General features: G+C 35.2%; 2 protein-coding genes across 2 annotated transcripts; one reads left to right on the top strand and one right to left on the bottom strand.

The window, feature by feature from the left end:
* Window positions 1-1,747: 1,747 nt before the first annotated feature.
* LOC100377038 (vesicle-associated membrane protein 7-like) lies at window positions 1,748-20,208 on the bottom strand. The gene is made up of 8 exons (XM_002737890.4): window positions 20,017-20,208; window positions 9,897-10,133; window positions 9,541-9,590; window positions 8,318-8,405; window positions 7,849-7,939; window positions 6,833-6,900; window positions 5,664-5,756; window positions 1,748-4,711 (listed from the first exon to the last, which is right to left on the bottom strand). The coding sequence occupies exons 2-8, from the start codon at window positions 10,098-10,100 to the stop codon at window positions 4,643-4,645; spliced, it is 663 nt and encodes a 220-aa protein (XP_002737936.1). The 5' UTR covers window positions 10,101-10,133; window positions 20,017-20,208; the 3' UTR covers window positions 1,748-4,642.
* Window positions 20,062-27,107, top strand: LOC102804059 (DNA-directed RNA polymerases I and III subunit RPAC2-like). Its single transcript, XM_006820322.3, has 5 exons — window positions 20,062-20,161; window positions 21,966-22,063; window positions 23,597-23,673; window positions 26,625-26,704; window positions 26,988-27,107. Exons 1-5 carry the CDS (start codon window positions 20,123-20,125, stop codon window positions 27,051-27,053), a joined length of 360 nt encoding a protein of 119 aa, XP_006820385.1. The 5' UTR covers window positions 20,062-20,122; the 3' UTR covers window positions 27,054-27,107.
* Window positions 27,108-27,314: the final 207 nt, after the last annotated feature.

The following is a 27,314-nucleotide window of genomic DNA, read 5'->3' as shown; positions in this document are numbered from 1 at the left end:
ATTGTAACATAGATGTCGGTGAGTAGTGGTTGGCTAATTGTGGCACTGCAATCACCATATTAAGGTACGACTTTGTTATTATTTTGAACATTTGTGTACTTGTTTCCTCATGGTTAGCTTCTATCAAAGGTTCATTCAACCATTGAACATCAGAGTGCTTGTTGAAGATCACACTTTTTGCTCTTTGGTGTTAAAATTGCGAAATTATATAAGTGTCATAAGTCGCCTGGAAAAGTGTAGGTAATCTTTAAACTATTATTTTTTAGTTTTAAATATAAACTAGAAGTACATTGTATGCGGAATCTCTGAGAAACAATTGTGTGCATCGTGGAGGTATAAACTGTGGATACCTCCATTTTGTTTTGTTGAAGTTTGTGGCTAGTCCACTTTAAATACCAAGATTAAAGATAAAATAGTAGAGGAGTGGCTAATAATAATATGCTACATCTACAGTTTTAAGACATGTTTTTACAGGGTTAAACATTTTCCAGAGTACGGAACAATTTAAATATTTATTTCGAAGAGAGTCCGTTTTTTATTTTATATACAAGTGTATACATATTCGCCACGCTATCGATATTCCTAGTTCAGGGCACACTTGTTACAATGATTCGCGGTTAACTAGGCTTTTCATTTTCTCGGACGACAACGCATCTTGGACTTTCTTATCCAAAGTGTTAAAATGCTCAACTCTTTTAATGAGGTGGGTGGTGTTGTGGGCAAGTTTGGCAATCCATTGTCCTGCAATACACTGACTAAAACAATTTTTCAGCGAGGGTGAAAATATTTAAAAAAAAAATAATTTAGATCTTCGCTTATATTGACACTTTTTTTATTAAGCTAATTAATAGTTTCTAAATATGAGAAAGTGCCTCAATTTCCACTCAGATTAGTTATGAATATTTATAAACTAAAGGTGTGGGAATGTATATTTAAAATAAATCCAGGCGTCACTTTGCGTCCAATCGACTCATCAGTAAATTAGAAAACCCAATAGAAAGCAAAACCAGCGGCCAGGATCGTGAAACCCGCAACAAGTTGAAAATTGCCACCAGGTCTTCTTTCACGTCTGTCGGCTTTCCTTTGTTGGTTATTATGTACCAACGCGTTAAGTTTCAATAAACGATACACCACCGAGTCTCTCAGCATCTGGATCAATTACATGTAATTCATCCGAGGGCTGAATGAATCAATTATAAAAACAAATGTCATCGCCTCCAATAAAATTAATCATTTTGACCAGTATAAAAATAAAAATGGTCATGATGTCGAAAAACACTGGTCAATATTGTCGTTAAAATAATGTCGATATCTTGGCCCTTTTTAAAAAATAAAAAAAAAACAGTGTAAGAATGCGAGTATTATTATAACATCCTCACTAACCTACACATACTAATAAATATGCAAAAGTTACCAAAAATTCAAACTTCCGGATACTATTTAAGCGTGTTCTATCACTATATGGCAACAAAGAGTACACAACAAACATGGACAGGATTACAGATGGTGTTTGTTTTCACAGCCAACTTGATGTACATATGCGTAAGGTGAACACAATTTAATCCTCGTAAATTCTGTGATAACCAGCCTTTGGTGCCAAGAACGAAACATCTCAAATGTCAATTATAATATTTTCTGAATATCGTTTTTACCGAGTCAGTGCACTACAGCAAATATTCATACAAGATACTTCATCCTTCAGCAATCTCTGAACCCAACTTTTTATGGTTGTTAATTATATATAGTATCAGCGTTTGAGAAGTATTTTATTAGAACATAAGACAGACCATTATGAAAAAAAACACACCCTTAAATGCCAGGGATGCATAGCCTTCTATATTTGTCTTCTGAAAAAGTCTAATAGACGAAAATCAAAAACAGGCTCCTTCTTCTTGACACATACATTCTTTTTCCATCAGTCAAAATATCTGGGTTATGCCTTTAAATGCACTAAATAACAAATATATACAGAGCTTTGTAAATGAAACATGTCAGCAATTGCAGAAACAATCTTTGAAGAAATTACATTAGTTAGCAAAAACCATTGACCAGTAGACTCTTGTTGGTTAGGATAATTAAAGATGCAATATGAATAATAACTTATATGTTTAATATTGTTGTTCAACACTTCATATTGTAGACCACAAGTCGAATTGTATGTACCAAAAACAACCAGGGCCCATATGTATTGGAGAATTTAATTGGTTCATCAAATACTCGAGCTACAAGATCATGATAAATCACAGTGAATAAATAATGTCATTATATAGGATGACACACTACTGACAGTCGGACCAATCATGGACCAATCAAGGAACAGCTTGTTTGTTTGACAGGTTTTTACAACATATTATTGTTCTGCCTAGTATATACTAGTATGCTTTGACTCAACCGTAGTTGCCAATATAGTTTATATTGTAATATAGAAAGGTAAAATGCAATGTGTTTTACTGAAATAGAAATGGCGACATAAATGGGAGGTTATATGTATAGTTACTTGCATGACTAGCCATGCTGTTTCAAGTGTAACATCCATACTGTTACTGGTATATAAATTTGTTCCCTCTGTGTACAAAACAATAACACAGCATAACTATTACAACATTGTCCATTAAGAATCTAGAATATATAAACAAATGGATAGATGGATACAAGTGCAGCATGATCTTTTCTTTGCAAGACAAAAAAGTAAGTCCTGCAATAAAATACCTAAACATTTTCTGCGAAAAATATTGCCTAAAATTTAGGTGGGAACAATCCTGACCAAAAATAGAAAAGAACAATGAAATCGTCATAACTACTTAAAAAATTAAATTAATATTCATGTTCCTCAAATATTACATGTACTGAATCATTCTCAATGTCTCTTATAGATTACTGTAAAATACTTTATTTTCGCTTGGAATTTATTTTTGCTGAATGCATGTTACAGCGAAAATAAAATCCAGGGAATACATTTTTTCTTATATTCAACTTGTCAAAAATAAACTCATACAAAACACCCAAAATATTTTTTTCAGGGAAAATTAAATATCTTACAGTAATATATAATATGACTTGCATAAAAGAGTTCATTTCTATTTCACCCAAATTTTACTTTACATATTGAAAATTGCATGTGGTAGTCAGTCCAAAATTGAACTTTGGTAAGATCAACAACAATGAGGACAAACATTTTCCTCTTATATAACTTGTCCTTCATCTACCATAATACAGCCATGGTAAAAGCTGCAAGAGACACTAAACTTCATCATACAAGGTGGTGGTACGCGTATATTATTCAAGTGAAAATTTAGAAAGATTCCACTTCAGTATGTTGTTTTTATGGATATGTATCATAATTGTTATTGCAATTTACCCATATAAAGGGCCCTCCACCCTATCAGTGGAGTACATTAAATTTTGTTTTGATGTACTGTTTTTTTTTTCTGTGAAATCAGTTTGGTCCAGTCATTATAAATTATTCGTCAATCACTTGGTTTGACTTAAAACATTCGCAAACGAATTGCAAAGTCTTATATACATATCATAACTGAAATATGACATACTGTTACATGTAAATACTATCAGTGATACTTAAATAAGGAGAATATTAACTTACTAACTTGATTCAAATTTTTAAATTTTACATAAATACAATTTTGAGTTCAGACAATTTTTTGATTTAAAAAGAATATACTCTCAAACCAGAGGCCAAGTAAAAATTATTGATTACAAGATGGTGAATGTAGATTAATAATTAATTGGAACCATGAAAGTGTGTCTGATAAATCTGTAATTAGAACAATCAAGATTTCCTTATATTTTCAGTAATTATATAATAATTATACAACATATTTCAGCTGTCATGGCTTTAATTGGGAATATTCTCATAGCACAGAAAAGAAATATTACATTATCAGTTATTGTGGGTCAACAATTACAGTGACGCCTTTGATTTGTAAATTACATAACCAACAACACTACCAGCATATTTGTACGAACAGTACAGTTGTGACATGTCACATGCATAGCCATATTCTGTAAGTTAGATTTTAAAAACAATTTACACAGGAAAATTTTATTCCAAATTAATAAACAATTTATTATTCAACACACTTGGCAGTTACTACATTCCCTCACGAAAATGGTATGAAATTTAACTTAAAGTATCGTGATATTCAAAAATCAAAACTGCTTTATTACAATTGTATACTGTCCATTGATGGTTAGGAATATGAGATAAATAGTGTTGGCATTAGATTAATCAGACAGCATTACTGATACACAGTAATAATCCAGTCATACATAGACCATAAAAGAACAATCAGCAAGCAGAGAAGTGGAGCAAGTGTAACACATACATTTTGAATTTTCGTTTATCAAATAGTATACCCTTACAAAAAATCCCAACTCTCAGTAAATCAGTACAAGGCATTGTATGTTCAAATCACTCTAGAGCTTGGCATCCAGGCTATTAAGTTTGTAAGGATGCTGTCTATGAACTATATTGAAACAGCAATGTACTGTTACATGCAAACCTATCAGTTTCCTACATGTTTCCAATATACCAAGCCTCACAGACATCACTTAATAATATTTAGTAATATCTGTGAGAAGGACCTATTATGTTGAAATGAACTTGTAAATATTGTTGGTCTATTCATTTGCCAGTACAATGTGGCCAGCTGAGTCCACCACACGCTGCAGACACTATGAAATAAATTATCACCTACAAAAAGAAACATGTTGACATGTATTAATACAACTGTAATTAGGTATCACAGGGAAACTATCATTCTGGTGAGGAGTTTGAGTTCTGGTATTAATTAAGTGCTGTATCCATTGTAAAATGTGAGACTCGTATTATTTTAGTCTTTAGAATTGAAAAGTTAAGTTTACTCATTGCTCCAAAATATAATAAGGGTCATAAGGGAATAGTATTGTGCTTATGGTGGTGGCATACTGTATTAAAACTCCTATTAGCATTGAATGACGAAAATGACTATGTGAAAAATGCTGTTTCTATTTTAAAGCTTACTAGCCACAAGAGACTGCTAATTAGTAAATATATCATCATTCAACATGGTTTCTATTCTTTGTTTAATTGTTTGATTACCTGTATAGGCCATAACACTTATTTACATTTTGCATCTGCACAGTCACTGAATGGCAAGAATCATTCGTTTGCATCCATAAATAAAATTATAGCATTGTTTGCTGCTGTTGTTATAAAATATGCTACTATGTGTGCGCCAAATAATAAACAACTTGCGATCAAGTCACAGAAGATTGTGAGGTATATTGCTGATTAATGAGCAACATTTGTTATTAGACATTCATGTCCCAGTGCGACGGCCTGTAATGAGCCTCGTATACTGTACAGAATCCTACATAGTATTTATATGACCAGTTCAACACCATAATTTCTATTGTGGAAAATTTGCAGTTTTATGTATTTGTTTATGATTTACTTGATAATTTGTGATCAAATGGATATAGTACACCATGTGTTAATGTTTGGTGAAAATTTAAAAACATTAAATGTCGAAAATATTACACAAGTATAATAAAGTCGATATAAAAGATGGAATAAAAGATACGGTAGTTAACCCCCCCCCCCCAAAAAAAAAATATTAGACAAGTACATCTAATGATTAATTTAAAAACACATTTATACTTACAATTAAAACTATAACTAAAATGATAGTTAACTTTGCATTTTTAATACACATGGATCTTGCCAAATTTTTACTTGTTTTCTTGAATGTTAAACTCTGAAATGAATAACAAGAGTGCGATTCAAAAACATGATAGTTGTTATCAAAAGGTAAAGATACAATAATCTTTACACAACACTTCTCTGATACAATGTGCAATTATTATTCTCCAAAAATATTGTTTTCACACGCACACTGCAGTAATGATGAACCACAAGCTGTCATGATATAGCTAGTAATTAGAATTTCACATAACCATTAGTAACAGATAATAAGTGTGATCGACTTTGTTAAAGTGTCAATAGCTATCACTATCGATTTTCTTTGCAGATTTTTATTTTTAATAATTTTCGTGTCATCATCCCCAACAAGTCGACACTGAATACATAGCATAGGTGCTATATTTCAATGTTGTACATCAAATCACTTACAAGTGAAAATATATCAGCAGGGTTACGTGCAAGTCCCCAGAGAGTGCCATCTATTGAAATCCAGTTTGGTTCAGTGAACCTCAGGGATTACGATACAAGATGACAACTTACCATGGGTCCTGGACACAAAATGTCAAATACACTTCCTTCTTAGGAGGCTAAGCCTCTCACTGACGATTTTATGTTTCATTACCCATGGTAGTGTGCATTGTGCATCATAACTTACATAATGGTCTCCATCACATGACCGATTTATTTGGTTATAAAACAGGTGTCACAAACTAGTCAAACAAATGTTGGGATTTCCAGATGATAACAAAAAATACAATACACATTGGTTTTAATTTTGTTGGCAATGAAAAGTATACACGTAATGTTAAAAAAACACAAATTCATTGTTTAGACCCATTCACAATAAACATTGCAAACTAGAATAGGCGTTAGGTGCCTATGAAAACCTAAATTATACTGTAATTAAACTAATTATATTTAGGTGCCAGGAAAGATTGAAATGTTCGAAAAAATTGAGTTTTACGGTACTCAACCCTTAATTTTTGTATTGCATTCTATGTTATATTAGTGTTTGACAAAATGTTCAAAATCACAGCTATTGTCACTTTAATCACTGATCAAAGTCTGGTTTACTAGTAATTTATTTGTTGAAAAATATACCAAAACAAAAACTAAATCAGCTATACTTACATTTGTTTCAAGATCTTCGGTTTTATCAACAAGTAATTCCAGCTTTTCTCCCCGTGACGCTAAGGTATCTATCAAGAATTATTACACAAATTTATTAGTTATTATTATTACAAATGTACAATTGATCGCATCCAAGTTCATACTCTTGACATAAATCATATTCTGATTAGAAAGCGTCTAACTTCAAAGTACCTGTAACATAGGTTCTGATAAGGAGTTGATGAAGAAATTGAACTTGATTTACAGCAAGTCTCAGAAGTTTTGGGGCAGCCAATTTGCAAACTCGCTAGCGAATTGGCTAACTGCTTGGGTTTTGACTAAACGGTTGGCTTTTGAATCTCGCTGGCGCCGGTTTGTGATGATTTGAGCCCGAAAATGGCCACAGTCAGCTGGCGTGATAATATTATAAATGCGATTAATCTACCGATATTTATTATATGAGGTTAACCTTCTTGAACACTGCTTGAAACTAAATAGACAAGTTGAGAAACAGTTTCCTACAAATCAGGGAGAAAATAACAAACTTTCACACTCAAACGATCCGTTGGGGTAACATTAAGCCAACCGCTGAAAAAATCGATCTCATTCGTCGTATATTTAAAGCGAAATCGCCATCCAACTGTAAAGACCGTCGCTGATTAGCTCATAAAGTATGAGGATCGCCCTCTACTGTTACATAGATTCGTCTTAAGTGGGCGTGGCCGCAAGACGGTGCCAGCGAGATTCGAAAGCCAACCGTTTAGTCAAAACCCAAGCAGTTAGTCAATTCACTAGCGAGTTTGCAAATTGGCTGCCCCAATACTTCTGAGACTTGCTGTAGGATAATGATTTGGTCAGATGTAATTAGAGGGTGAAGTACAATGGTGATCAGCATGAAAACTTTTCCTACATCAAATTTAAGTCATATTACACATTATGTCATTACGTTTTATTATCACTGCATTATTTGCGTGAAACAGAATGAAAACCATAACAATGGGTGTTCTATATATAAAATAATCATTGCATGCACTTACCAATATTTTTGACCATAATTCCTTTCAATTCATCCAGTTCACCTTGTACTCTTGATACATTATCTCCATCAGAGCCATCACTGTAATGTCTCTGTAGTAATATAACAAAGGTCATGATGGTTATCGAAGCACATACTCGAAACATTCATGACATCGTGACAGATTAATTTCTTGAGCAATTTACATTTCTTGACAGTAAACTTTCTTTAGTTAAGTTAAAGTAGTTAAAAAAAATGGATCAATGAATTGTAATATTATTCCCATATACTAAAGCCTAAATTGCAATAGGTAAAGAACCTCAAATTATAAATGGATTCAGTCAAAAAAAATCAAAACTCCATTCAAGCAATATAAAAAACATTTTTGTTCTTCAAGTAAAAATTATTAAACTTTAAAATATAAACAGGAAATTGAAAATATAATAACTCTGATTACTAATTACTTTTTTACTTTATTTAATCATAATTACCATTTGCATTTGTAAAACTCTAGAAAATTCACTATTCATTGCAAAAGGTAATGCCGTCTGAGATCTGTTACCGTACATCGTTGTAAATCTAGTAAAAAACAAGACCAAATGATTAATCATTGCAACTTTTATTTCAAGGAATATAGACTGAGCAAGCCATTGAAATTTAAAACGGTCAGCATTTATATGTTCTTTTTCATACCTGTTCTAGCTCCATGCTGTAAACTAAATGTTTTGGACATTTTAATATCCCCAGATTGGAGAAAACCTGTGCTTTTTGTATCAACAAAGTCACAGAAGATGAATATCTCTTGTGTTTAACATGCCCTGCTTTCAAAAACATAAAAGACAAATATATTCCTGAATAGTACGTGAAAGATCCACATCCCCTAACATTTTGTGAACTTCTAAACTGTACTAATATAGCACCTTTTGTGCAGCATGCATTTTTGAAACGCAATGCGCTATTAATTTAACCACATTATTGTCTGAAAACTCAAATTAATGTCAATATATTCTGCTTGCTTTATTTTTTTCATTACCTAAGCCCTACTTAATCCTTAATCCTACTTAATATGTATGTACGTCAGGGCCTGTGGCCTACAATGTGGAATGAATACACTTAATATAATTATATTATAATGTCAAGGTAAGAAACTTCAACAAAATTGCTCCATGAGTCAATAAATGATATGAAATATGTGCAGGAAGCAATAACAACAACATAACTGTCTACATTCCAAGTCTGAATGAACAATAAATTGCCCATTTGAAATAAAAGTAGATAAAAGCTGTCAGTCAGCCATCTTGGATTGATTATGTACTAAGACTGGACCTAGTTGGAAAGTATGAAAGTAAGATATAGGCAGAATTGTGTCAGAGAATGAAAAAAATTTCAGATTTTTCAGTCAAACAAAATAAACTTGGTGATTGCTATAATGACCAAAGATAACTATTTTTGATGTACAAATTGATCAACTTTGAACAAATTCTTATGTAAGATGCAACTTGCAATTAAAAATCAAAGAAACTTTAGAAACAACTCCTGTGTGCTAAGGGTATTTTGAGGCATGAAGTACAAATAAGTAATACAATATATACTACTATTATGAATACAGTAATTAAATGGTATTTCCAAGCAAACATTACGTAGATATGTGTACATTCACAAACATATGTCATTAACTGTTGAGACATACAACATGTTGCTAGATAATAATTACCGTTGTTTGACTTCTTGAAGGTAAAGAAATGCTTTTGATCTTTCAAAATCCTGCAACGTTAAGAATCAAATTATTATGAACAGAATGTTGTGAGTATAATACATGATAAAAATGAAGAACGATGACGCTACAATGGGCATCTAATGTGATATTGAAAGTAAAATACAGCCTGTCGGAGGGTCAGCTTTGGAATCAAAAAATGCATTACCAGCAAAAAATTGTACAATGCAGTTCCTATTTTAATGAAACTATGGTACTGCATCACATCCAGCTGATTTCAGAGCAACATGTAGATGATCCAAATCCCTTTCATCTGACTGTGAAACACTTCTTCAAGACACAAAGTCATAACTTACATCATCTGTTATACAAAGATATACAATCCTATCTTCTGAGACATAATGGAACAAATAATGACCATGTGTATATGTCAACTTGGCATTCTCTGGAGGAACCTTCATCAGGATTTGTTCTGTCACTTCTGTAAAGTTGCCCTGGCAACTAGCATATTTCGCTAGGACCGTAGTCCCTCTAGCAATAACCGCAAACAAAATAGGCATAATGATGAGTTCAATTCAATTGGCTGAACAGTTCTGTAAAAAAAATAACTTATTATTGAAACCTTTGAGCTGACTGGTTTAAACAGGAAATAAATGCAAATAGAACATTTGGTTATTATTAAAAATTACAATATGATAATACATGATAATCTTAAAGGCTGTGGTCATGCACAGTGCGTGTTCAAAATTCATGTACATAACACACGTAGTGTATGTTGCTATGAGTTCCATATTGAACACGACGTGACGTGGCGACCACCGCCTTTTAAATATTTAAAATAGAATAATATTTATAAGGTTATTTACAAAATATTTCAAGGGGTCCCTTAAAAGACAGTTGCAGGCTAATTAGTAATTTACTCTTGGCCATAACGACTCATTAGCCTCCGCTTTTCTTAACACTGTGTGTGAAAGAATACAGTTTAGCTGCCCAATTTTCTGCTAGCTGATCACAATCTTAGGGAAAACTGTGAATTTCAACAAGTTCATGTATATATCACACTGCTCTCATGAACGAGGTGATGGAGGCATCTTGTGATGCATCATGGGAGTACCATGAGGTAGGACTTCATTACTAATGTAGTGATAGCTTGAGATGCACCATGGGAGTACTACCATGTTGTAGGGTTTCATTACTAATGTAGTGATAGCTTGAGATGCATCATGGGAGTACTGCCATGTTGTATGGTTTCATTACTAAAGTAGTGATATGTTGTGATGCATCATGGGAGTACTGCCATGTTGTATGGTTTCATTACTAAAGTAGTGATAGCTTGTGATGCATCATGGGAGTACTGCCATGTTGTAGGGTTTCATTACTAATGTAGTGATAGCTTGTGATGCACCATGGGAGTACTGCCATGTTGTAGGGTTTCATTACTAAAGTAGCGATAGCTTGTGATGCACCATGGGAGTACTGCCATGTTGTAGGGCTTCATTACTAATGTAGTGATAGCTTGAGATGCACCATGGGAGTACCGCCATGTTGTAGGGTTTCATTATTAAAGTATTGATAGCTTGTGATGCATCATGGGAGTACTGCCATGTTTTAGGGTTTCATTACTAATGTAGTGATAGTTTGTGATGCATCATGGGAGTACTACCATGTTGTAGGGTTTCATTACTAATGTAGTGATAGCTTGTGATGCACCATGGGAGTACTACCATGTTGTAGGGTTTCATTACTAATGTAGTGATAGCTTGTGATGCACCATGGGAGTACTGCCATGTTGTAGGGTTTCATTACTAAAGTAGTGATATCTTGAGATGCATCATGGGAGTACTGCCATGTTGTAGGGCTTCATTACTAAAGTAGTGATATGTTGAGATGCATCATGGGAGTACTGCCATGTTGTAGGGCTTCATTACTAATGTAGTGATAGCTTGTGATGCATCATGGGAGTACTGCCATGTTGTAGGGCTTCATTACTAATGTAGTGATATCTTGTGATGCATCATGGGAGTACTGCCATGTTGTAGGGCTTCATTACTAAAGTATAGATAGCTTGTGATGCGCCATGGGAGTACTGCCATGTTGTAGGGCTTCATTACTAAAGTAGTGATATCTTGTGATGCACCATGGGAGTACTGCCATGTTGTAGGGTTTCATTATTAATGTAGTGATAGTTTGTGATGCATCATGGGAGTACTGCCATGTTGTAGGGCTTCATTACTAATGTAGTGATAGCTTGTGATGCATCATGGGAGTACTGCCATGTTGTAGGGCTTCATTACTAATGTAGTGATAGCTTGTGATGCATCATGGGAGTACTGCCATGTTGTAGGGCTTCATTACTAATGTAGTGATATCTTGCAATGCACCATGGGAGTACTGCCATGTTGTAGGGTTTCATTACTAATGTAGTGATATCTTGTAATGCATCATGGGAGTACTACCATGTTGTAGGGTTTCATTATTAATGTAGTGATATCTTGTGATGCATCATGGGAGTACTACCATGTTGTAGGGTTTCATTACTAAAGTAGTGATATCTTGTGATGCATCATGGGAGTACTACCATGTTGTAGGGTTTCATTACGAATGTAGTGATATCTTGTGATGCATCATGGGAGTACTACCATGTTGTGGGGCTTCATTACTAAAGTAGTGATATCTTGTGATGCATCATGGGAGTACTACCATGTTGTAGGGTTTCATTACTAATGTAGTGATAGCTTGTGATGCATCACGGGAGTACTGCCATGTTGTAGGGCTTCATTACTAAAGTAGTGATATCTTGTGATGCACCATGGGAGTACCAGCATGTTGTGGGGCTTCATTACTAAAGTAGTGATAGCTTGAGATGCACCATGGGAGTACTGCCATGTTGCAGGGTTTCATTATTAATGTAGTGTTAGCTTGAGATGCATCATGAGAGTACTGCCATGTTGTGGGGCTTCATTACTAAAGTAGTGATAGCTTGTGATGCATCATGGGAGTACCGCCATTTTGTAGGGTTTCATTATTAATGTAGTGATATCTTGTGATGCATCATGGGAGTACTACCATGTTCTAGGGTTTCATTACTAAAGTAGTGATATCTTGTGATGCATCATGGGAGTACTACCATGTTGTAGGGTTTCATTACTAATGTAGTGATATCTTGTGATGCATCATGGGAGTACTACCATGTTGTAGGGCTTCATTACTAAAGTAGTGATAGCTTGAGATGCACCATGGGAGTACTGCCATGTTGCAGGGTTTCATTATTAATGTAGTGTTAGCTTGAGATGCATCATGAGAGTACTGCCATGTTGTGGGGCTTCATTACTAAAGTAGTGATAGCTTGTGATGCATCATGGGAGTACCGCCATTTTGTAGGGTTTCATTATTAATGTAGTGATATCTTGTGATGCATCATGGGAGTACTACCATGTTGTAGGGTTTCATTACTAAAGTAGTGATATCTTGTGATGCATCATGGGAGTACTACCATGTTGTAGGGTTTCATTACTAATGTAGTGATATCTTGTGATGCATCATGGGAGTACTACCATGTTGTGGGGCTTCATTACTAAAGTAGTGATATCTTGTGATGCATCATGGGAGTACTACCATGTTGTAGGGTTTCATTACTAATGTAGTGATAGCTTGTGATGCATCATGGGAGTACTGCCATGTTGTAGGGCTTCATTACTAAAGTAGTGATATCTTGTGATGCACCATGGGAGTACCAGCATGTTGTGGGGCTTCATTACTAAAGTAGTGATAGCTTGAGATGCACCATGGGAGTACTGCCATGTTGCAGGGTTTCATCATTAATGTAGTGATAGCTTGAGATGCATCATGGGAGTACTGCCATGTTGTAGGGTTTCATTATTAATGTATTGATAGCTTGAGATGCATCATGGGAGTACCGCCATGTTGCAGGGTTTCATTATTAATGTAGTGATAGCTTGAGATGCATCATGGGAGTACTGCCATGTTGTAGGGTTTCATTATTAATGTATTGATAGCTTGAGATGCATCATGGGAGTACTGCCGTGTTGTAGGGTTTCATTATTAATGTAGTGATATCTTGTGATGCATCATGGGAGTACTGCCATGTTGTATGGTTTCATTACTAAAGTAGTGATATGTTGTGATGCATCATGGGAGTACTGCCATGTTGTAGGGTTTCATTACTAATGTAGTGATAGCTTGTGATGCACCATGGGAGTACTGCCATGTTGTAGGGTTTCATTACTAAAGTAGCGATAGCTTGTGATGCACCATGGGAGTACTGCCATGTTGTAGGGCTTCATTACTAATGTAGTGATAGCTTGAGATGCACCATGGGAGTACCGCCATGTTGTAGGGTTTCATTATTAAAGTATTGATAGCTTGTGATGCATCATGGGAGTACTGCCATGTTTTAGGGTTTCATTACTAATGTAGTGATAGTTTGTGATGCATCATGGGAGTACTACCATGTTGTAGGGTTTCATTACTAATGTAGTGATAGCTTGTGATGCACCATGGGAGTACTACCATGTTGTAGGGTTTCATTACTAATGTAGTGATAGCTTGTGATGCACCATGGGAGTACTGCCATGTTGTAGGGTTTCATTACTAAAGTAGTGATATCTTGAGATGCATCATGGGAGTACTGCCATGTTGTAGGGCTTCATTACTAAAGTAGTGATATGTTGAGATGCATCATGGGAGTACTGCCATGTTGTAGGGCTTCATTACTAATGTAGTGATAGCTTGTGATGCATCATGGGAGTACTGCCATGTTGTAGGGCTTCATTACTAATGTAGTGATATCTTGTGATGCATCATGGGAGTACTGCCATGTTGTAGGGCTTCATTACTAAAGTATAGATAGCTTGTGATGCGCCATGGGAGTACTGCCATGTTGTAGGGCTTCATTACTAAAGTAGTGATATCTTGTGATGCACCATGGGAGTACTGCCATGTTGTAGGGTTTCATTATTAATGTAGTGATAGTTTGTGATGCATCATGGGAGTACTGCCATGTTGTAGGGCTTCATTACTAATGTAGTGATAGCTTGTGATGCATCATGGGAGTACTGCCATGTTGTAGGGCTTCATTACTAATGTAGTGATAGCTTGTGATGCATCATGGGAGTACTGCCATGTTGTAGGGCTTCATTACTAATGTAGTGATATCTTGCAATGCACCATGGGAGTACTGCCATGTTGTAGGGTTTCATTACTAATGTAGTGATATCTTGTAATGCATCATGGGAGTACTACCATGTTGTAGGGTTTCATTATTAATGTAGTGATATCTTGTGATGCATCATGGGAGTACTACCATGTTGTAGGGTTTCATTACTAAAGTAGTGATATCTTGTGATGCATCATGGGAGTACTACCATGTTGTAGGGTTTCATTACGAATGTAGTGATATCTTGTGATGCATCATGGGAGTACTACCATGTTGTGGGGCTTCATTACTAAAGTAGTGATATCTTGTGATGCATCATGGGAGTACTACCATGTTGTAGGGTTTCATTACTAATGTAGTGATAGCTTGTGATGCATCACGGGAGTACTGCCATGTTGTAGGGCTTCATTACTAAAGTAGTGATATCTTGTGATGCACCATGGGAGTACCAGCATGTTGTGGGGCTTCATTACTAAAGTAGTGATAGCTTGAGATGCACCATGGGAGTACTGCCATGTTGCAGGGTTTCATTATTAATGTAGTGTTAGCTTGAGATGCATCATGAGAGTACTGCCATGTTGTGGGGCTTCATTACTAAAGTAGTGATAGCTTGTGATGCATCATGGGAGTACCGCCATTTTGTAGGGTTTCATTATTAATGTAGTGATATCTTGTGATGCATCATGGGAGTACTACCATGTTCTAGGGTTTCATTACTAAAGTAGTGATATCTTGTGATGCATCATGGGAGTACTACCATGTTGTAGGGTTTCATTACTAATGTAGTGATATCTTGTGATGCATCATGGGAGTACTACCATGTTGTAGGGCTTCATTACTAAAGTAGTGATAGCTTGAGATGCACCATGGGAGTACTGCCATGTTGCAGGGTTTCATTATTAATGTAGTGTTAGCTTGAGATGCATCATGAGAGTACTGCCATGTTGTGGGGCTTCATTACTAAAGTAGTGATAGCTTGTGATGCATCATGGGAGTACCGCCATTTTGTAGGGTTTCATTATTAATGTAGTGATATCTTGTGATGCATCATGGGAGTACTACCATGTTGTAGGGTTTCATTACTAAAGTAGTGATATCTTGTGATGCATCATGGGAGTACTACCATGTTGTAGGGTTTCATTACTAATGTAGTGATATCTTGTGATGCATCATGGGAGTACTACCATGTTGTGGGGCTTCATTACTAAAGTAGTGATATCTTGTGATGCATCATGGGAGTACTACCATGTTGTAGGGTTTCATTACTAATGTAGTGATAGCTTGTGATGCATCATGGGAGTACTGCCATGTTGTAGGGCTTCATTACTAAAGTAGTGATATCTTGTGATGCACCATGGGAGTACCAGCATGTTGTGGGGCTTCATTACTAAAGTAGTGATAGCTTGAGATGCACCATGGGAGTACTGCCATGTTGCAGGGTTTCATCATTAATGTAGTGATAGCTTGAGATGCATCATGGGAGTACTGCCATGTTGTAGGGTTTCATTATTAATGTATTGATAGCTTGAGATGCATCATGGGAGTACCGCCATGTTGCAGGGTTTCATTATTAATGTAGTGATAGCTTGAGATGCATCATGGGAGTACTGCCATGTTGTAGGGTTTCATTATTAATGTATTGATAGCTTGAGATGCATCATGGGAGTACTGCCGTGTTGTAGGGTTTCATTATTAATGTAGTGATATCTTGTGATGCATCATGGGAGTACTGCCATGTTGTATGGTTTCATTACTAAAGTAGTGATATGTTGTGATGCATCATGGGAGTACTGCCATGTTGTATGGTTTCATTACTAAAGTAGTGATAGCTTGTGATGCATCATGGGAGTACTGCCATGTTGTAGGGTTTCATTACTAATGTAGTGATAGCTTGTGATGCACCATGGGAGTACTGCCATGTTGTAGGGTTTCATTACTAAAGTAGTGATAGCTTGTGATGCACCATGGGAGTACTGCCATGTTGTAGGGCTTCATTACTAATGTATTGATAGCTTGAGATGCATCATGGGAGTACTGCCATGTTGTAGGGCTTCATTACTAATGTAGTGATAGCTTGAGATGCATCATGGGAGTACTGCCATGTTGTAGGGTTTCATTACTAAAGTATTGATAGCTTGTGATGTACCATGGGAGTACTGCCATGTTGTAGGGTTTCATTATTAAAGTAGTGATATGTTGTGATGCATCATGGGAGTACTGCCATGTTGTAGGGCTTCATTACTAATGTAGTGATAGCTTGTGATGCACCATGGGAGCACTGCCATGTTGAAGGGTTTCATTACTAAAGTAGTGATAGCTTGAGATGCATCATGGGAGTAATGGGAGTACTGCCATGTTGTAGGGCTTCATTACTAATGTAGTGATAGCTTGTGATGCACCATGGGAGTACCAGCATGTTGTGGGGCTTCAATACTAAAGTAGTGATAGCTTGAGATGCACCATGGGAGTACTGCCATGTTGCAGGGTTTCATTATTAATGTAGTGATAGCATGAGATGCATCATGGGAGTACTGCCATGTTGTAGGGTTTCATTATTATTAATGTATTGATAGCTTGAGATGCATCATGGGAGTACCGCCATGTTGCAGGGTTTCATTATTAATGTAGTGATAGCTTGTGATGCACCATGGGAGCACTGCCATGTTGTAGGGTTTCATTACTAAAGTAGTGATAGCTTGAGATGCATCATGGGAGTAATGGGAGTACTGCCATGTTGTAGGGCTTCATTACTAATGTAGTGATAGCTTGTGATGCACCATGGGAGTACTGCCATGTTGTAGGGTTTCATTACTAATGTAGTGATAGTTTGTGATGCATCATGGGAGTACCGCCATGTTGTAGGGTTTCATTACTAATGTAGTGATAGCTTGTGATGCATCATGGGAGTACTGCCATGTTGTAGGGCTTCATTACTAATGTATTGATAGCTTGTGATGCACCATGGGAGTACTGCCATGTTGTAGGGCTTCATTACTAAAGTAGTGATATCTTGTAATGCACCATGGGAGTACTGCCATGTTGTAGGGCTTCATTACTAATGTAGTGATAGCTTGTAATGCACCATGGGAGTACTGCCATGTTGTAGGGCTTCATTACTAATGTAGTGATAGCTTGTGATGCATCATGGGAGTACTGCCATGTTGTAGGGCTTCATTACTAATGTAGTGATATCTTGTGATGCATCATGGGAGTACTGCCATGTTGTAGGGCTTCATTACTAATGTAGTGATAGCTTGTGATGCATCATGGGAGTACTGCCATGTTGTAGGGCTTCATTACTAATGTAGTGATAGCTTGTGATGCATCATGGGAGTACTGCCATGTTGTAGGGCTTCATTACTAAAGTAGTGATATCTTGTGATGCATCATGGGAGTACTACCATGTTGTAGGGTTTCATTACTAATGTAGTGATATCTTGTGATGCATCATGGGAGTACTACCATGTTGTGGGGCTTCATTACTAAAGTAGTGATATCTTGTGATGCATCATGGGAGTACTACCATGTTGTAGGGTTTCATTACTAATGTAGTGATAGCTTGTGATGCATCATGGGAGTACTGCCATGTTGTAGGGCTTCATTACTAAAGTAGTGATATCTTGTGATGCACCATGGGAGTACCAGCATGTTGTTGGGCTTCATTACTAAAGTAGTGATAGCTTGAGATGCACCATGGGAGTACTGCCATGTTGCAGGGTTTCATTATTAATGTAGTGATAGCTTGAGATGCATCATGGGAGTACTGCCATGTTGTAGGGTTTCATTATTAATGTATTGATAGCTTGAGATGCATCATGGGAGTACAGCCATGTTGTAGGGTTTCATTACTAAGTAGTGATAGCTTGTGATGCACCATGGGAGTACCGCCATGTTGCAGGGTTTCATTATTAATGTAGTGATAGCTTGTGATGCACCATGGGAGTACTACCATGTTGTGGGGCTTCATTACTAAAGTAGTGATATCTTGAGATGCATCATGGGAGTACTGCCTTGTTGTAGGGTTTCATTATTAATGTAGTGATAGCTTGAGATGCATCATGGGAGTACTGCCATGTTGTAGGGTTTCATTATTAATGTAGTGATATCTTGTGATGCATCATGGGAGTACTACCATGTTGTGGGGCTTCATTACTAAAGTAGTGATATCTTGAGATGCATCATGGGAGTACTGCCTTGTTGTAGGGTTTCATTACTAAAGTAGTGATATCTTGTGATGCACCATGGGAGTACTGCCATGTTGTAGGGTTTCATTACTAAAGTAGTGATATCTTGAGATGCACCATGGGAGTACTGCCATGTTGTAGGGTTTCATTATTAATGTATTGATAGCTTGAGATGCATCATGGGAGTACAGCCATGTTGTAGGGTTTCATTACTAAGTAGTGATAGCTTGTGATGCACCATGGGAGTACCGCCATGTTGCAGGGTTTCATTATTAATGTAGTGATAGCTTGTGATGCACCATGGGAGTACTGCCATGTTGCAGGGTTTCATTATTAATGTAGTGATAGCTTGAGATGCATCATGGGAGTACTGCCATGTTGTAGGGTTTCATTATTAATGTAGTGATATCTTGTGATGCATCATGGGAGTACTACCATGTTGTGGGGCTTCATTACTAAAGTAGTGATATCTTGAGATGCATCATGGGAGTACTGCCTTGTTGTAGGGTTTCACTACTAAAGTAGTGATAGCTTGTGATGCATCATGGGAGTACTGCCATGTTGTAAGGTTTCATTACTAAAGTAGTGATAGCTTGAGATGCATCATGGGAGTACTGCCATGTTGTAGGGTTTCATTACTAAAGTAGTGATAACTTGTGGCGCATCCTGGGAGTACTGCCATGTTGTAGGGTTTCATTGTTAAAGAAGTGATATCTTGAGGTGCAAGTGGGCAACCGAATACCGAATGAAAAAGTAACGCCCACTATGACAACGTCTAAATGTAACCTGTACATGTAATGTATATAATGATGGTATATTTCTGCACATATTGTGAAGTTTATGATTGCTGTTGAAAATAAAAATATATTTATAGAGTCATAATGACACACTCCATTTTAGAAAGTGTGCCAGTGACTATGAGCAGAAAATATCGTGTTGTTATGTTTCGCCATCATCATTTCCTGCGACAGATTCAAGTGGACATCACCACACTAGTGAGTTCAGTTGATTATTGTCGAGCGGGGCTCTATTTTCAGAACTTTTCTAAATCTCGGTCCACGAAGCCTGAACGTTAATAAGGAGACAAAAATCGCATATAATTACAAAATATCTTACCTGTCTGTATTACGTCTGCACTCTCTTTCTAAAGTCGTGTTTTCATGACGTCAGAGTCACATGAAAGGGCCACCTAAGTTAATGTTTATTTCTAAAAACAAACAAAATGGCGGATGTTGTCGTTCCTGAAAGAAAATTGGAATTGGTAAGTATAGGGGTTAAGGTTTCGCAAACACAGTTTTATTGTAGTCTTTGTATTAAGGCTTGAATGTGACCTGTTTTGATTTGTGATCCACAGTTTATCTCAATGGCTTAATAAACCGATCTGCCGTGGCAGTGATGTGTCACACGTGTTTGTGTGGTTAAGCATGGAGCTCCATGGTCTAAGAGAGAGCGAGATGGGGGGGGGGGGGTTAATATTAGTAAAAGTGAAGGTTGGGTGATACATGTTCAGCTAGTGTCATATCTATAATAATTTCAAGATCAATTTCATAATGATTACGTACACAGTAGATGTGATCGAATATTAGCATTTCAAATAAGGGGTGGGTCATCCATTGTACGGGGGGTCTCCAGAAAAAAACAATTTATTGATGAATTATCATCTAGAAACAGCATCTACATATTGACAAATGAATGTGTGTCAGAAAATAAACAAACAAAAAGTATTACTTATATTATCGTATTTGACAGCAAATAAAAAATAATGCCCTTCCATTAACTCCTAACTGGGTTAAAACAAGGCTCAAAAAGTACGATGTCAAACTAAATAGTTTAAAGGGCGATTGTTATCACATGTTTTAATTTAAACAAACAGTGTATTTTACCTGCGTTGTATACGTTGCTATGGGACCTATATCCAATACTGCGCAGCGTGTCAACTACCGCCCTTTAAATCATTTTTTATCACTTCAAAATGGTTTATATAACCATTGCCCTAGCTACAGTCATTGTAATGTGTTGTTTATATGGTCCGTAATTTACAAATATATGATGCATATTAAAAATACACTGGCATATTCAGCTTCCATTTTTCCTCTCCTCACGAGTTTTTCTAGAGTTTACATGGACACTCTTTTATAGTAGTGTAACGCAAAAAATATGACACCAGGCAGATGTGAAGTCACCATGCGTTCTTTTAATTTCCAATATGAGCAACTATTAAAGTTAACACGACTGAAACCTACATAAATACAATCAATAGAAAAGATTAATGCAATGTCATTGGAGGTATGGAGATCATAATTCCAAGTAGAAACCATGATATCAAAATACAATAGTTTATGGCTACTATGTAAGTACTGAATGTACGAACTACACAATAAACTGAATCATACCTCTCAATAGACTTAAGTCGACGCATAGAGACTTCCTCTTTTCATAAATATAAATAAATAACATCTAATGCGAGTCACAGAAATAATATTGCACTAGAGTAAAGCGTATATAAACTCACCCCAACCAGTACAATTCAGTGACGCCCTATATAATTACATAACGGTAGTTTCTTTTTACACGCAAACTACACAATGAACAATTCATAATAAGTTCATGTATCCTGAGTAACTAATTACCACGATGAACAGGTGCAATAGGCTTTCAACATTGTTCCGTGCAAACAATGGGTACACGTGGCGTACACGCTTCTACTCGTGTTTTACAAGTTAACGAACTATACAATGTTTACACTAAATTTGCCAAAAAATACGTCTCAAATATTAGCTATCATCTTACCGAAAGTGAATTCATAAACGTGGAAAGTAGATGGAAAATACTTCATGGGTTGTCGTCCCTCAGTGGTTTCAAAGCGATGCTCACGCCGCAAATCTCAGTGACCAACTGACTGAATGTCAAGTTAAGCACCACTGCGCATGCGTGAAGTAAATTACAAGGCTAATTAAAATGTGAATGCATTTGACCTGTCACATTAGTTTACTTTTTTTATTAGTGTCGGTGATCAATAACTCTAACATCTCATAAGTACATCTCACAACTCTTATTTTATACAGATGCACACCGAGATAGAGGATGGATCATGTGTCACATTCGTCTTGAACGGAGAAGATCATACATTGGGAAACTCACTTAGATATATTATTATGAAAGAGTAAGTGAAATATCAAGATTTGAATTAAATATGCATTATGTTGTGTATTTAAAAATATTAAGAAAGTTGTTGTAAACAGTGAAGTATGTACCTTGGATATAAAGTTATTTTAAAAAAGTGATTATTACTGATCATCATTCAAATTTATTTATTTAATAGTGATTGGCTCAAAAGCTAAACATTTTCTATCCATATTGCACATGTGGCAACTGTGAACACTTACTTATTCGAAATGAGGCACTTGTTGATTGGATAATGTTAAACTAATTTTAATTTGAACTAACAGTGATGTCCTAGTCAATTTAACATCCATTTTGATTTATAAATGTATCTTTTCGACAAAGTCGACAGCGGAGCTTATCATATGAGTGATTGTCCGTCGTCGTCGTCCGTGTCAATGTTTTACTTTTTCGACTTCTTCTTGAAAACTACAAGCCTGAATGTTTTGATACTTGGTGTATATGTACCTTGGGTAGACCTCTCTTCGATTTGTTCATTTTATGATGATATCTTCAATTCTCTAATTTTGGTGAATATTTTTGTCATTTTTGGTAAAAAGTGATATTTTCGACTGCTTGTTAAAAACCACAAGTCCAATTGCTTTGATATTACATATATAGGTACTACAATTGGACCTCTCTCAGATTTGTTCATTTTGTAATGATATATTTAATTCTCTAATTTTGGTGAATATTTTTGTCATTTTTGGTAAAAAGTGATATTTTCGACTTCTTGTTAAAAACCGCAAGTCCAATTGCTTTGATATTACCTATATAGGTACTACATGTGGACCTCTCTCAGATTTATTCATTTTGTAATGACATCTTCAATTCTCTAATTTTGATGAATATTTTTGTCATTTTTGGTAAAAAGTGATATTTTCAACTTCTTGTTAAAATCCACAAGTTCGATTGCTTTTATATTACTTACCTATATAGGTATTACATATGGACCTCTCAGATTTGTTAATTTCATAGTGATATCTTCAATTATTTAATTTTGATGATTATTTTTATCATTTTAAAGTGATATTTTTTAATTCTTGTTGAAAACAGCAAGTCCCATTGCATTGATACTATACATATTGTTCATTCTGTTCTTTAATTGAAATGTGCATTGCTAACAGCGGAGCTATCTCAGCCAAGAGGCTGCTTGTTATAATAAATTATAACGAAGTCAGCTTTATGCCCTTCAATGTCATCAAAAGTTCAAATTTACACTGCAGATCAATTATATTCATCAATTATATTGCAGCTACCTGCAACTACTGTAAAATAATTTATTTTAGCTGGAATTAATTTTCATTGAAAAGACTTATTGAGTGTTTTGTATGGAATTTTACAGTACACTATTGCAGTGTTATTTCCCCTTATGCTATAAGTACATGTAACACATTCCTATTATTGACTTCCTACATTGAAACAAATTATTGCTACATTTGGCTACATTGATTGGTATCCTACAATGTATGTACTAGAGCAGCTGTTAATGTTCATTTACCAAATCCATGGTGAATTACTCTTTGTTTTGCAGTCCAGAAGTACAATTCTGTGGGTATAGCATCCCTCATCCAACTGAAAATAAAATTAACTTCAGAATACAAACAACAGGTATGTAAAATAAATGAGGGTTTATTTAATTGTTAAAAGTTACACAATTGTTTAATTAATATGTTACATACTTGGAAAACGCAGCTATTGGGTAATGTCCCTTTAAGGTTTTAAACTCGTCTTTTATAAAATAAACTTACATCCTCTTTGTCATATTTTTTCAAAAACTTTTATCTGATTCAAAACTAACCAGAAAAAAATAGAAAAATTTGTGAACTGATTTATTTATATTTTTTCAGCAAAAAAATATAGTCTTCAAAGTGTTAATAGTGGTTTGGCTTTAATAAGATTTTATGTTTCATTGTCATATTTCATTTTCATATAGGTCAATAAAATGTTAATTATGTGTCATAATTGCACCCACAATAGAATAGCAACAAAGTCCTAGATAATTTTTGAAACCTACGCTAAATTTCACATTTACTGCTCAAGTCTCATTTCTATGAAACAAACCTTAATAAAAAAAGAAAGGTATTTCCTAAAGTACAATAAATCCATACTTCCAGGAACATAAATCACTGATCGTATCTGTCACGTTATGCAGCTGTGTTTTTGTTATATATATATATTGCTATATAAAAGTTAGTTTCATGAGTGATATACTGTAAGTCAGTATATCTAAATCACCAGATTACAGTACCTAAAGTTATTGCAGGTCAGTATATCTAAATCACCAGATTACAGTACCTAAAGTTATTGTAAGTCAGTATATCTAAATCACCAGATTTCAGTACCTAAAGTTGTTGCAAGTCAGTATATCTAAATCACCAGATTACAGTACCTAAAGTTGTTGCAAGTCAGTATATCTAAATCACCAGATTTCAGTACCTAAAGTTGTTGCAAGTCAGTATATCTAAATCACCAGATTACAGTACCTAAAGTTGTTGCAAGTCAGTATATCTAAATCACCAGATTACAGTACCTAAAGTTGTTGCAAGTCAGTATATCTAAATCACCAGATTATAGTACCTAAAGTTGTTGCAAGTCAGTATATCTAAATCACCAGATTACAGTACCTAAAGTTGTTGCAAGTCAGTATATCTAAATCACCAGATTATAGTACCTAAAGTTGTTGCAAGTCAGTATATCTAAATCACCAGATTACAGTACCTAAAGTTGTTGCAAGTCAGTATATCTAAATCACCAGATTACAGTACCTAAAGTTGTTGCAAGTCAGTATATCTAAATCACCAGATTACAGTACCTAATGTGAATGCGTCAGGGCGAGGTCATGGAATTCTGTTATTATTACATTATGTGTCCTGACTTTGCCAAGAAAGTTGTTGTCACTTCATTCCAGTTGTTTTTAGGCAGCAACCAGTATAAAATTCTATCCAATGATTGGTTAATTTGGCATTTCATTTTATTCATATGCAAATGTCAGGTGACGAAAATGGCGACTGATAAATGCAGCCAACAAAACACAATTCAATAGTTTTTCAAAAATAAACAGGTCGATATATCCCATGGATATTTGTTTTGATACATGGCTTGTTTCTGCGTATTTTTGATATTAATATCAAAGAATAATTGAAATGTGAGTTTAATGTCATTGAACGGCTGACTGGGACTTCTTGACATACACAGAGTGTAGTAATTTTTAGTCCCCCGTTCGGACGCAGTTCGAAAACAGGGACTTATGTTTTGACCCTTGTGCCTTGTGGCTTCCGTGTGTGCGTGTGTGTGTCCAGACTTCACACATACAACTTCACACATACATCATACATGATATTATACATATCTACATCAATTTGTTTCATGATCTGATTCAAGATCGCCAAATAGCGAACATTTTTGTGCTAAAAAATCATCAAAATCAAGCATTTCTCGTCTGTTTACAGATGGATTTTGTTCAAACGTGATATATACATTAGACATTATGGGACCTTGATGCAAATAATTTTGTTTTTCAGATAAGATTTAAAATGGCTGATTGGTGGCCATTTTGTTTTAATGAATGTGATTCTTGTGCCATATCTCTAACTTGTTTTGACTGATAATATTTTCAAATTTTAAATATTCATTATACATCATGTCATAGATATACCCCCGGTACAGATATATTGGTTTGACAATCCTATTCAAAATGGCCGAATGGTGGCCATTTTTGTGCTAAAAATCATCAAATATCAAGCATTTCTGACATTTAGGGATGGATTTCGTTCAAACTTGGTGCATACATTAGACATTACGGGTTTCTGATGCACATCATTTTATTTTTCAGATCAGATTCAAAATGGCTGACTGGCGGTCATTTTGTTTTAATGATTGGGCTTCTAGAGCCACAGCTCTCACATGCTTTGACTGATTATATTCAAATTTTATATATTCGTTATATATCATGTTATAGATATATACATGTATTCAAAATGGCTGATTTTGAATGCTGTTCCAGAGCAATATCTCTCAATATGGACAAGTACTTGTTTGATGATCAGATACAAATGTCAATCATTTTCACGTTAAACAATCATCATAATCATATTCCTGACATGGTTATATTCCAGCTATATTACTATAAACAAAACTATATATCTTAAATTCGATAACTAACAGGGACTGTGCCATGCATGGCTTGTGATTTTAGTTTTCGATGGCTGTATACCAGAGGCACTCCACTCGGGTGTTGACTTTTTTTTACTTTGAGCTGTGTGGTCCAGACTATGAATACGTCTTATTTTCAGAAAATACAGAAAATTATTACATTGATATGTGGTTAATATGCATAGTTATTTCATGGCTCTTGATACTAAGTTACAAGTCTTATTCATTTACAACATGTCGTTCAATGTGAATTATGTAGTACTAAAAATGTATCTTGGTAATTCAAGTTAAAAAAAACTCAATTTTAAATCAAACTATTTTTATTTGTTTGCACAATTTTGCATCACTATCAATATTATTCAGGTGGCTTAATTGTAACATGGGTAATAATCAAATTTATTTTTCAGGAACACCTGCAATCGATATATTAAGAAGGGGACTTAATAATTTAACATCATTATGTCAACATGTATTGACTACATTTGAAGTAAGTAAGATTCTATTCTATTCTATTCTATTCTATTCTATTCTATTCTATTCTATTCTATTCTATTCTATTCTATATTTGATCACATTGCTGTGGATTGTAGGGTCGGTTATTTAGTAGAACATACTACTAACTAAGGAAAGCTTGCATAGTTTCAGTATGAATAAAATTTTTGTCTGCCATAAATATACTCTCACCAATACTCACTTGTAACTGAGCACTAATGCAAACATGTGCAGGTATTATTTTAATTTATAACAATAATGTTCTTTATTTTCAATAGGACAGTGTTGATCAATTCAAGATAAGACATCAAGTAAACGGAGATGTGGACATGGATCAGAGTTAATTACTGCCTCCAGATTTTTTGTTTGTTTTGTAAATAAATTATATTTTGCTTTTATTGGGTGTTAGTAGCTGTTTTTTTTTTTGTCATAAAAACTTTGAAATCTATGACAAGGAAAATTGTTACCCTTTATTAGTATTTGGATGCCTCCCAAGAGTTTGTGATTGGTACATCTATTTCTCACTATATCTTCTCTTACACAAGCTATATACAAGCCAGCATAAGAAAAATACGTTATTCCTTATATAGCACTTGGCTACTTTC

The sequence above is a fragment of the Saccoglossus kowalevskii genome, chromosome 4 (assembly GCF_978046115.1).
Source record: "Saccoglossus kowalevskii chromosome 4, keSacKowa6.1, whole genome shotgun sequence".
Lineage (NCBI taxonomy): Eukaryota > Metazoa > Hemichordata > Enteropneusta > Harrimaniidae > Saccoglossus > Saccoglossus kowalevskii.
This window is presented reverse-complemented; position numbering and strand designations above follow the sequence as displayed.

Bases quoted from the DNA above. Each gene is read 5' to 3' on its own strand.
- LOC100377038 (XM_002737890.4), bottom strand. From the start codon at position 10,100: ATGCCTATTTTGTTTGCGGTTATTGCTAGAGGGACTACGGTCCTAGCG. The intron at 8,406-9,540 runs GTAATTATTATC...GTTTTTTACTAG, and splicing joins CTTCAAGAAGTCAAACAACG to ATTTACAACGATGTACGGTA. The intron at 6,901-7,848 runs GTAAGTGCATGC...AATTCTTGATAG, and splicing joins AATTATGGTCAAAAATATTG to ATACCTTAGCGTCACGGGGA.
- LOC102804059 (XM_006820322.3), top strand. From the start codon at position 20,123: ATGGCGGATGTTGTCGTTCCTGAAAGAAAATTGGAATTG. The intron at 23,674-26,624 runs GTATGTAAAATA...TTTATTTTTCAG, and splicing joins CTTCAGAATACAAACAACAG to GAACACCTGCAATCGATATA. The intron at 26,705-26,987 runs GTAAGTAAGATT...TATTTTCAATAG, and splicing joins ATGTATTGACTACATTTGAA to GACAGTGTTGATCAATTCAA.